At 40.9% G+C, this 12,363-nt stretch overlaps 2 protein-coding genes across 2 annotated transcripts in view; one reads left to right on the forward strand and one right to left on the reverse strand.

Moving 5' to 3' along the window:
• The window catches only part of slc49a4 (solute carrier family 49 member 4), a 178,605-nt gene that overhangs the window by 58,067 nt on the left and 108,175 nt on the right, over positions 1 to 12,363 (reverse strand). The gene's annotated exons all lie outside the window — the stretch shown is intronic.
• Positions 101 to 10,835, forward strand: hspbap1 (hspb associated protein 1). Its single transcript, XM_061053112.1, has 8 exons — positions 101 to 255; positions 692 to 889; positions 1,981 to 2,165; positions 4,194 to 4,330; positions 6,020 to 6,191; positions 8,564 to 8,647; positions 8,944 to 9,054; positions 10,120 to 10,835. Exons 2-8 carry the CDS (start codon positions 694 to 696, stop codon positions 10,723 to 10,725), a joined length of 1,491 nt encoding a protein of 496 aa, XP_060909095.1. The 5' UTR covers positions 101 to 255; positions 692 to 693; the 3' UTR covers positions 10,726 to 10,835.

Raw genomic sequence — 12,363 nt, forward strand, 5'->3', positions numbered from 1 at the left:
CTTTGCCGCTGTCACTTAACTCCACTGCGCATGCTCAAACGGAAACAGTTCAGGCCGGCTGTTACTGCGCTCTACGGGCTGCCATTTTGGCTCGTCTGGTGTCTTAGTTGGAGTGGGGCTTTTGTAGCGAAGACAGAGCCGTTATGGAGCAGATTCACAACGGGGGCGTTTCCAAATGTAAAAAAACAACCCGCTCACTTGTCACGTGAGGTTTGTTTACTTCCGCCCGAACCTTAACTGCACGTGCTGTGAAAGGTGAGTCCCCTGTTTTAACATTAAATATTTGCAAAGATTATTCTGAGCTGAGGTGAAATAGTTTAACAATAAAACGATGCAAACCATTTTCTCTTCCTGTCAAGTAAAGCTTGTTAACGTCAGCCACATTATAATTGTCGTAAAATTGCTTTACGTCGTGGACATTCTGGCTTCCTGTAATGCAAGTACCTGTGTACAGATAGATATGACAGCATGGTCCGATCCTTTAAAACTGGTTTCATTTTGCATCCTGCAAAATTTGCTGCATGCATAAAAAGCTACCCAAGTTTTTCCACCTTCATCCTAAAGATAAAAACAGACCCAAGCAAATGGGCAGTGGTGTAATCTCTATAAAAAACTGGTGATTTAACTAAATAAAAGCAATTGTCGCCCACTTTAAAATATCTATATCCTCTCTGTTGCAACACACTTTCAGCCATGATTGCCCCCGACTCCTTCAAACCCTTCACCCCAGAGGAGACCCAGAGGATTCTGCATCACCTGCAGCAGCCTGCGGTCTTCATGAACATGACGTGTGGCTGGCCTGTTCTCCACTGGACTGCAGAGCACCTGTCTGAATGCCTCGGGGACAAACTGGTGCGGTTCAGACTTGGAAGAAAAGACGAGACAAAAAGTAAGAACAGAAGATGCATCGTAATAGCCCTGGGTCGAACATGCCGACTTAAGTGACCCCAAAAAGATCAACTTTTAGAAACAAACTCAGCACTTTCATGGGGCTCAAGTAGTTTTGAAATTATGGGTGGATAAATATAATACAGTTTATGATAAGGAAACCATGCAATTAGAGCAATTTCATATTCAAATGATCACTTACCAGTACAAACTTTGTTGGTTTTAGACTTACCTTTTCTACTTTGTAATTCACCTTGCATTTGGCGCTTTAATTAATTTTTTTAACTGTCAATGGCATTTTTGAAGACTTAGTACAGGATATATTTCCCCTTAAAAAAAAAATCTGAGTAGTCAGTGGTTAAACTACTTTACAAATAATCCACCCCACTCGTAAGACATTAATCCAAAATGTTCTGGCACCCACACATTCCTATCGTCATCAATTTCAACAACCTTGATTAATACGCTTTTCTGTTACTGTGTTCCTAATCACACCGATGCAAACAGTGTTCACGCTTTGATTACATTTCCAGTTGGCACATAATCGTTTCTTGCAGGTTTTAGTTACAGATTGTCTAATACCATTGCAAAGATTGGACTTTATCTAGAAAGATTTAAAATGACGTACAAGAGTGAGAAATGCTTTGTGTTTTTTTTTCATTTTTAAACATCCACTGTATCCTGCCTTCCTTGTAGCACTTAAACAGCTCCACTGATGACTCCTGTAATGAATAACTGAGCGTGTCCTCTGAGATAAGCAAGCTAATTGGCTTTCTAAATCATCTTCTCAGCAGTAGCAGCTGACAGAAGGGGCATCGCTCATGATGGATTATGAATGGCATCACTCAACCAAAAACACACTTTGTTTACTGCAACAAAAGAAAGTAAATCACTACAACAGTGATTTATTTTTTCCATGAAAGCGGGTTAAACAAAATTTCACGCCTCTGTGATGATGCATATTGTGATTCTGGTGGATGAAACCGTTTTTCTATTAGCATAGAGAAGTCAAATGATTTACTGAAACTATCAATATTTCCAGTGATGACTCTCTTTCTTTATCTTTTTCTTCCTCCTGCTCTCATGCTGTAGCTCCTCTCTTTGAAACCCAGTGTTCCTATGTGGAGGCCAAACTGGAGCACTTTCTCAACTGGACCCGGGACCATGCTGGGAGAGATGTAGGGCCTTTCTGTGAATACCCAGTCTCAGCGTATTGGGCTTACGCTGACTATAAGTACATCGCCATGTTGTTTCAGGATCAGCCTTCAATGTTTGAGGTAATTAGCCTGCTGCATACACACGTAATTATTGGTATTGTAACTTTTGTAATGCTTCTTAATCAAAATTACAAAACAGCTAGAAATGTTTCAATACTAATAATCTAAACAATACCTAATTCTATACCCAGACTGGAGAATTAGTGTAACCATATAACAGGAATATGCGACACCTCAACCTGAATGGACATAACACGATTATCATCGTTGTTGTTTACCTAGAAACAAGCAGCAGTTTATCTCACTCTAGAGGTCCTGCTGTGTCTGCCAAAGAAAATTGGAGAAACCCTGATTTCTGTATTTTTCTATGACACTATTTCTTTTAAATGTTTTTACCTTTTAAATGATATTAAGAAATATACAGCACTAAAATATGTTATTATGAAACACAGATACGTTAAAATCAGCTTTCTCTGCCTATGTATTTCCGCTCATAGTGCTCTGGCGTTCTTCTCTAAAAAAAATAGTTGCTAATGGCAACCATACTTTATAAACAGCTGTGTGGGATACTTGTTATGGAGAAGGACTAACAAGTAGATTTTTCAGGGTTTAATAAATGGTGGGATCAGATTGACTTCAAATCTGAGACATTTCTGAGAATCAGTGTTATTAAGTTGTTCCATCAGATGTTTCAATAAACTTTTCAGCCAGAGAGTTGATCTGAAAAGAGCACAACCTTTTTTTTGTTTATAGTTTAATTATGGAAGTACCCCAGCCAACCTCTCAAGCTTAAACTTTTGGCAGATTCTGGTCAAGCCAAACCAACCTGCTGTTTTATTGAATCATTTAAGTTTAAGTTCTGCTTTCAGCGTCTGGATCAAGCTACAAGTTCAAGCTAAAATGAGAACGTAGACACGATTACTGATTAATATCCATAGATTTTGGATAAGGTATAGGTCGTTGAATAATGAGTTATGAACAAGCCCAAAACTGTGCTTTGCTTAAGACTTAAGAGCATTAGCGAGATTGGTTCTGCTTCCAGTCAAATTTCAGTTCATACCAGTAGTTTTGAAACTATTCTTGGACGTGGCTTTGTGCACAGGGGGGTATTGTTATGTTGAGATTTAAAGGAGCTTTCCCAAATTCAATAAAGGTTTATCTCAAAGTGTTTCAACAAAGTAGTAAGAAGTTTAATTTAAGCATAATTTTATGTTGTATTACTTTAATATTTCCCTGAATTGCATTAATATTTTTTCTGGAATAGGAGAAAGCAAAAAAAAAAAAAAACCAGATCTAGAGCACAGAGGTCGTTTGAGGACGTAGGTGGCAGCCAAGGCACTAAACCAATAAACACATGAAATTAAAAATAGAAATTAAAAGAGGAAAAGCATTCCCTTCTAAGTTTCATTAACAACAATTTGTATTCTAATCACCCCGCCCCCCACTGTTATGACATTTTCAATTAAAATGTGAAGCTTTATGTCCATTACATCTTAATATAAGCTGCTATTTCTGTCCTCCAGTGGGTAACGACATGAAGGTGTCATTCTTTCTCAAGCAACAGCCACAGATTAATTTAATTTTTATCTCCCTGAAACATTTGTATTGGACTTCTTCCATCTGCAATTATTAGCCGCTGACATTCATGCCTTTGAGGCGGACAGACACAGGCTTTTCACAGGATAAATGGTGCTGAGAATAAAGGCTGCCTCAAAGCTAGATTGACCAGTCTGTCATTTACAGCTGCCTGCATGTATGGTAATTACTTCATTATTCAGGTTGCCGGTGGGATTGCTACATCTTTGTGCTGTGACGGGACATGATTGACAGACCAGTGTTGCTACAGCAACAGCCTGGTTTTCCTATGCAGAGACCTTCTTTGGTAGCCTATAATAGACCCTGTCAAGGTAACAGATGAGGAGGGGGTACTTCTGTTAGCTGTGACAGTTGTTTCAAATGTGAGCCATGTGTGCGTGTCATTATCATGTGTACAGTAAGCGACTCCTTGACTGAAGGAAACTGGTTGTTTTTCAAATTTTCATTCATTTGATTAAATTCTGCCGGATGTTTTCTGTGGTTGTGTTGCAGGACGTGAAGTGGTCCGAGTTTGGTTTTGAGGGACGTGATGGGAAAGAGAGCACCTTGTGGATCGGCACACAGGGGGCCAACACGCCCTGCCACCTGGACTCTTACGGCTGCAACCTGGTGTTGCAGGTACACGGACGGTAAGAAGGACCATAGCATGTGTGTGTCGCTTCATATGCACTCAAGCAAAAAGATTATTAGTATTATTAATAGACCGATTCTGACTTGTCACTTAAAAAAGAGAGGAACCTTGTTTGTATTTTCTTTAGTAGGTTAAACACAAAACAGGTTATTTACTACTGGAGAAAGGGAAGCAACTGAAAAGTAAATATAGCATTTTTTTCACACATGCACTCCTGAAGATTTGAAGATATTTTTAGGACTGCCTGTCCCTGAAATCTTCACTGTTAAATGGGAGGGGGGTGCGGGGCCCTGAGGAGGCAAGACATGATGCAAAAAAGACCAAACAGAAACGGACCACGCAACAGCATCCAACAGCATGATGCCGTTTGACTTTATAGCAGTGCTATGTGTGATTCGATGTACTCACAGTGTCAACAAATGAGTGCCGAAGAACGTACTTAAAATGAGAAAAAGAGTAACAAGCTGCTTCACTGATCTCACCGCTCACTCACCAGTCGCATGATGTAAACTTCATCACCCCCTGCTTGTTCGCTTACAGTGAATTCTCCAGAATATTTCCTGCCGCGTTCTCACACCGACTCACCCCAACTTCATGCTGAAATTAGGGGGTCTGGTAGCAAGAATTCCAGGTGAAGTTGAGGTGAAAAAAATTGTTAGTAAATGTTCATGCCGGCAGCTCAAACCCCCAAAAAATGTTGGGGAAATTTTCAAGAAGTTTGTGCATGAATAAACACTCTCTAACTGGTGCACAACTTTCATTTCATTCATTGTAATAAAAAATATTACGGACGACTCGATGGATGTTTTCAATAGCACTTCTGACACTGATAATTCAGTAAAATGTAGTACTCATCTCAGTGATAATGGTCATTCAAGATTACAGCTTTCCTCTCCCGGCCTTTGCACTAACACATTATCACAGGTATGTCATCGCTTACCTGTGATCATGTGGAGTTTAAAACAAGCCTAAGAAATCTTCAGGATTCCAAACAACCAGTGGTGGTAGAAGGTTTCTGTCTGTTAACCACCCATCCATGCTGTAGCTGCCTACACACTACAGACTGTGAACTGTCCTCTGCCCTCTGGAAGAAAGTTCATTTGTGGCAGAGCTCGCCCAGAGATTGCAGGAAATGGAGACAGAGTGTGAGGCGCTATACGGGGCACCAGGAGAAGAGGAGGGAAAAGGTCTCTTTGAATCTTATCTGACTCCGCTGTTCTCCCAGAGAGCAACACTTTTATCTCGCTCTTTGTAATTGGTTCTCAGGCTCTTTTATTTGGCATTGATCTCCAATTAAATGAAATTCAGCTGCTACAACTGACCCATGAAAGTACAACGGGGATGCTCGATATCACGACATTTGTGACAATGGTGGGTCAGATAAACAGAAAGCAATAAAGTCAATAATGGCTGAAACATCAGACAGTCCTAAAAACAACTTTTGCAGAGAGCAAGAAGGCCGTCTAGGGAAGTGGATAAAATCAGGACCGCCTACCATCGATAAGTGGAAGATAATGACTGATATGTTTGTTTTAAGTAGCATTTTAAAAATAGTATTAGTATAGTATACATTCAATCTTTAAGGTCAAACTTTATTCGATCTTATTAAATAATGAAAGTGTATGGATCTAAGGCGATTTGTTGTTCTCTGGTATCTAAGGCCATACTTGATGTTTCTTCTGCATAGGAAGCGTTGGCACCTCTTTCCTCCTGAGGACACAGTTCACCTGTACCCCACCAGGATCCCTTATGAGGAGTCCAGCGTCTTCAGCCAGGTGGACGTCCTCCATCCAGACCCGCAGAGGTTCCCCGCATTTCAGGGAGCCAGGGCCCATGTCGTCACTCTGCAGCCAGGGCAGGTGAGGAATAGAAATGACGTCTCTTACAATACAAATATGTAAAGCATCACAGAGATATCAAGTCTCCTAAAAAGTCAGCTCTGTGTAAAAACACCAGAAAACACAGATCACAAGATGAATTGAAATGTATAAAATGTATATTGGATAAGAATCACACACTCCACCTTTAAATGCTAATGCAAATGAGTTACAACCCTAATGCAGATCATAGAAAAGTAGACAACTTTGAAACGTTTTTTTATCCACTTTTGTAGAAAGAAAAAAACAATCTTATTTTTTAAGTTTGACTGTAAAAGCTCCTGTAGCTGTTTTGAACTTCCAGCCTTTTAATTAAAAAACCATAAAAGAAGACACTTCCAACACCACTTCCGTCACAGATCCAGTTTTATTTTCTGTACTCTAGAAACCAGCACGAGTGATTTACTGAAGTTGAGTGTTATGCAACACTTGATGTGTACAGTAATGTGATGAGCAGCTTGTAACCATAAAAGCTACAGCCGTGAAATATAGCTTTATTGGTTGTTAGACTCTGAACATGTAAAGGAAGGACTCCACAGGATGAGATTTATTCGTAGTGGTGTCCTCCATAAAATGGTAAAGCAAGGTAACTGTCATGACTCGTGTTCCAATTAAAATCTGGCCTTCGTGGTTGTATTGCATCACCTTCAACAGACTGAAACTTTCATATCAAAGGAAGAGGAAGGTTACATATGAGTTAGCTGTGCCATCCCTCTTGACGTCCTGTCAGGAGGAAAGGTAAAAGGGTCAAGTGTATGCCTGTAGATCATCTGACAGCACGGCCGAGCTCCTGTCATCCGCTCTGCTTTAGAGGCAGTTGAGTTAAGAGCATCAAAAGTTATGATTATGACAGTTAAGTTATGACAATCAGACCGTGACTGGCCTGGTGCCTTTATTTTCAGAAATCTTCTCAGCTGCTTTTTTTTTTTAGTTCCCAGAGTTTTAATGAAAGTCTTCCTGGAAGGATTTGTCCTACTTTGCCTTGTTTTAGATTCCAGCTGCATTGTTTTATCAAAATGGTGACAGAGCAATTAACCATCCGTCTGTTTTCCCTATCTGAGCTCCTGAAGCGCTCTAAATACGCTCTTATCAGAGAAAAAAACAAACCGAGCTGTAAAGGAACCCTGAAGGCAGGTAGAGCAGTGTGCAGGTCAGGGTCGACAGGTGATGCTTCGGGAGGTTTGCTTATTTTATCTGAAGGAAATGATGGTGATTATGCAGCTGATGTGAAGCAACACCAAACAGAGTGTAATGCCGTAACTCTGCAACAAATATCTTATGACTTCAGTTAGACCAAGGTGTTAATGGAGCAAATCGCTCACTAAGTTTTGCAGTTTAAAATCCCACTGATTTTAAACTGCAAAACTTAGTTACCCTGAATGTTTTTAAATCTGTAGTGACAACTCTTGAATCCAGACTTTCTGTATGCAGCTGTTTTAGCTGATGGTTTTCTAACTATGAAATGTGCACTGTGTCATGACTTGAGTGTTTTTGTTGTTGAAACTGTGTGTTGCTGCTGTCTCCCTTTGAAAAAGAGATCCCTGATTGATTTAAATCATGCCAACTAGTGGTCAGGGGTTTGAATACAACTCACTATTAACTACTGTTATTATCCTTTTCATGTTAACAATCAAACTGGAAACAGTGTTTTTGAGATTTGACACATAGTGACCAATCGTAATGTCAAGATTCTCAAGTGTATCACTGGATTCTAACACTTCTACAAATCTAATGTTGAATTATTCGATTTCAATGTGTCTTGCCTCAATGCTGTAGGCATCTGGATTTATTATGACAAACATCAGCTGTTGACACAGAATGGATATTAAAGATAAATCTCCTTCAGGATGACTCCATCGCTGCAAATCCAGAGGAAGAACCGATCATCCATCTTGTCTTGTCAGACCACAGGCCATGAATGAATCAGGACTGCTGAGGAGGCAGGGAATCAATAAGGGTCGGCCATTTTTAATAGACTAACTTTATGAATGGATAAACCACTGACACCCTGTGGGGAGAAGGAGCATGCTGCCACCTAGTGGGTGATCAGCGTGGTACCGTTCACCCTTTAGATTTAGCGCAGAGGCTTGAAGACAAAATGTGATGTTACCAAAACGATTATCCATTTAAGCTGCAGAGACGTTTTTAAAGAATCTCTTTTGGGCTTTTGTGCATTTATTCACTGGACAGGAGAGTTGATAGAGGCAGAAACTGGGATGAGCGAGTGGGGGATTACATGCAGGAAATGGCTCAGGGCGGCTCTTCGATGGCTCTAGCCTCTGTACAGGTGTCGTGCAATTTAACCACTGACCTAAACTGAGAAGTATTTCTTTTCTTTTTTTTTATCTGTACAGGTGCTCTATGTCCCCAGACACTGGTGGCACTACGTTGAGTCTGTGGATCCCATCACCGTCAGCGTCAACTCCTGGATTGAGCTGGTAAGCAACAATTGGTCGAAATCTGAACTTTTTTCACACAAGCTCTCTTTAAGTTACTCTTAACAGTGTCTCTTTTTCAAGATGAGTGTGAGTGCAAGAACATCTCCCCACAGCCAGACAAATATTTATTCAAAGAGCGGGTGCATTTCCCTCTTTCCCTGCAAGGTCACTGTGTGCTTGCAGTAAACCTCCACACTGTGTCTCTATCACTCTGTGGAATCTATCTAGACATGCAGCACTCGTTCTGCTAATGCCTGACTGACTTATTCTTTGTCTGACTTCCTGGTTCCGCACAGGAGGTGGATCACATCGCAAGAGTCAGTGAAGCTGTGACCAAGGCTGTTGTCTGTGCTCTGAAAAGTGCACCAAGTGATGACAACACCGACGACTGGCTCAATCCAACTGAGGTACAGTAGTACATTTCTCCGATAGCTATGACTCCCTCAGGTCAATAACTCTCTGATTTCTACCTCTTGCAGCTCCACGAAAAAATAAAAACGTAATTGCTTGTTAAAGAGCGATGATGATGTGTAATTTGACGTTTCCATGGTATAATAAAGTGCAGAGAAGAGCATGCTGGGGAGCAGAAAAACATTATGTAACAGTTTCATTACATGCACAAAGGTCACACAGGTGATCACACTTCCATATTACCTGCTGCATTCACACATCAGGTCAGCCCGACTTCTTGCAGACTTTTTAGCGGGGGGCCTGGGAGAAAAAAATCTAGATAATGTTGAGATAAAAAAGTTGGCTGATTGTATTTGCACATGCAGCTCTACCCGAATATTTGGGGACGTTTTTAGGAGATTTGTGTATGTGTGAATAGTGCTAAAGAGTGTATCTGTTTGCTTTATAAACTCAGAGGTCTTTAATATGTGTCGACTAAAATAAGGCTATCAGAGAGGATTGAGATTTTCTTCTGAAAGGCTCAATTTTTTTTAATCAAACCTTAAAATCCAGCGATTCCTTTCACAGTAAACATGACCACAATGTGACCCTTTTTAGACCTCCTCACTAAAACTAAGTGATGAGTGACATCTGGATATAAAAAACCTACTTTAAGCAGGTGACAAGGAAGATATTTAGATGAAAACTGACAATAATAATAATAATAATAATAATGCATTTTATTTATAAGCGCTTTTTTAAAAACTCAAAGACACTTTACAATGGTTAAAACATAAAGAATAGTACAGAAGGACAGACTAACGGACATACTTACTGATGCAGTATTACAAACAAATCATAAAGATAACAACATAAAGGTGAACTACAGAAAACAGAAAATACATCACAATCATACATTAAAAGTTTAAAGAGGTGAGTTTTGATCAGTGATTTGAAAGTAGGAGGGTCGGTGCAGTGTTGAATGTGTGTGGGGAGTGAGTTCCAGAGGGAGGGGGGGCAGCTATGGAGAAGGCTCTGTTTGGTGAACTCTGTAACAACACGTTTATATGATGTTTCTGCAGGAAGGAGTAGGATCCCATGATGAGAACATGCAGTATCTAAACCTGGCAGTGAGAAGTTCTGCTCAACAACAGAGGGGCCTCTGCCACCGCGAACACACCCAGAATGAGAGAGACACACGTCCGGTCAAGAGGGACTCCAGAGGAGAAATAAGGACACGCTGTGATATGAGAGGGGAGTCTGTGCCTTTTAGAGTTCCCTTTGGACCACATCTGATCCCTGTGCACTGTCAGCAGGAGGACCCGCCAGAAACGAGGGGGCTGACAACTGAAGATGTCAAACCGTCCAGGGACTGTGAAGTCAAATCTCTGGAGGACTGCACTGCCAGATCAAATGCACTACAGAGAACAGAGCTTGCATCTGCAGTCAACCCAAGTATAACTCAATGTAGACAATGTGAGAGTGCAGATACAAAGTCCCAGAACAGTTCAGAGGATTATGAGGAACCAACAGACACGACAATAACCACTAATGACCTGTTAGAGTGCCTGGTGCATCCTGATGTCATTGCCCTTGTTACAGGGCTTTTGCTGGAAAGGCACACAGGAAGTTCCAGGACCTCTGCACCATCTTCGCTTTGTAATTCCCCATCTTTAAGTAACATGTAACGAGTCTGAAGAAGAAGAACACCTCCTCGCTCTACTAGGTAATGGTGCTGGCTTCTAGAGATACTCAAATGCTTGAACTGAAAGAATCTGAACGGAGCTGTTTTTGTTTTTGTACTGTTTGTCTAACCGTCTTTCTTTCTCCCCTCATCCGACAGAGATTAGCCCCCGGATGTGTGGAGCCACAACTCAAACGAATCATAATATGAGGAGTGATGCCATCAAGTGCTTCCTTGTTTTGTTGTCGTGCACATACTAATCCGGTTTGAGTCTTCCAGGCCAAGAAATACGCTCCCCTAAATCAATTTGGTATGCAAATAAACCACATAATGCAAGGTAATATTCCCGAGATGTGAGCGTTTGTTTTCTGCGTAATGTTTTCCTGTCGTGCTCTTATGAAAATTGTCGATGAACAGCAGCAGAAGGTTGATAGTAATGGTTTAGTGATGGATGAAAGCTGTGTGTAGGGGGGGGGGGGGGGGGGACATCAGTCTGCTGAAAGGTTCAACGTGCAAGAAAAAAAAATGTAAGCTTTATACCAACAATTCCTGCGGTATAACTCGAGTAATACTCTTTGTGTGACATTTTACTGTTTGAAGAGATCAACAGATTTGGAAAAAAAAACCAATTTCAACTATTGTATGGTGGTATATGTGACAGCCCTCCCGTCAGCAAGGCCTTCTATTGTGTTTTCCCCTTCTGTCTGTGTGTGTTTTTGTGTCCCCACATGTCGCTGGTGGGTGGTGTTCTGCCACACCTGGGCAGACCTGGCCAGTCTCCCAGGTTAAGGCTTTTTAATATCGAGTAGTCAACCTCTCATTCCCTCCCAGCGAGGCACCTTTACCACAGCTCCTCATTGCACCATGTTGAGTTTGTAAGAGCCGGTTCATGACAGTATAAAATTGCGTTAGTAATTAAACCAGAGAAACAAGTAATAATAATAATAATAATAAGGCACATTTTAATCATCCTAAGATCTTAAGATAGATCTTAACATCACATCTATTTACAGAACTTTATAGGGAGCAACATGATTCACAAAAAAGTTTGTCAAGTATCTCATGACTTTAAAGGACCATGCGGTTGGTTATGCATGTTCCAGCAACAACAAAAAGCAGATTACATGTTTTTCACAATGCTATCCTCAAAGAGAAACCAACTGAACAAAAATGACTCTTATTGTTGAACACGGGGGACAGACTTCGAGCAAACTTAGTGAAACCAAATGTGTATTATTGTTTTCCTGCATGGTAAGGAAGCTGCCAGCTTGTAAGACTTGTAAGTCCCCCGCTGTGAGGAGCATATGTGAACGGCTAGGTCAGGAGAATCTCCGGAGAGGTCCTCCTGTAAATATCTGGATATTATCCGGAGTGCATATGTGAAAACAGCTTTAGATATTGACTCTACAAGCAGAGTTATTCAGTCAGGAACACACAATTTAACAGTTTTTTGTGCAAAATGGATAAACAGTTTCACCTGACGTTGAAGGCTCTTCTCAAAGGAGTGTATTTGTCTAATCTAGTCAAAAATATCTAATCACACTTATTTTAAGATAAATATTAAGAGTGAGGGGGCTGCCCACAGCGAGCGCTCCTGAGCTGATGATGAGGGCGGGGTTCGTGCCTCGCTCAAGAGCACCTC

The sequence above is a fragment of the Labrus mixtus genome, chromosome 13 (assembly GCF_963584025.1).
Source record: "Labrus mixtus chromosome 13, fLabMix1.1, whole genome shotgun sequence".
Classification (NCBI taxonomy): domain Eukaryota; kingdom Metazoa; phylum Chordata; class Actinopteri; order Labriformes; family Labridae; genus Labrus; species Labrus mixtus.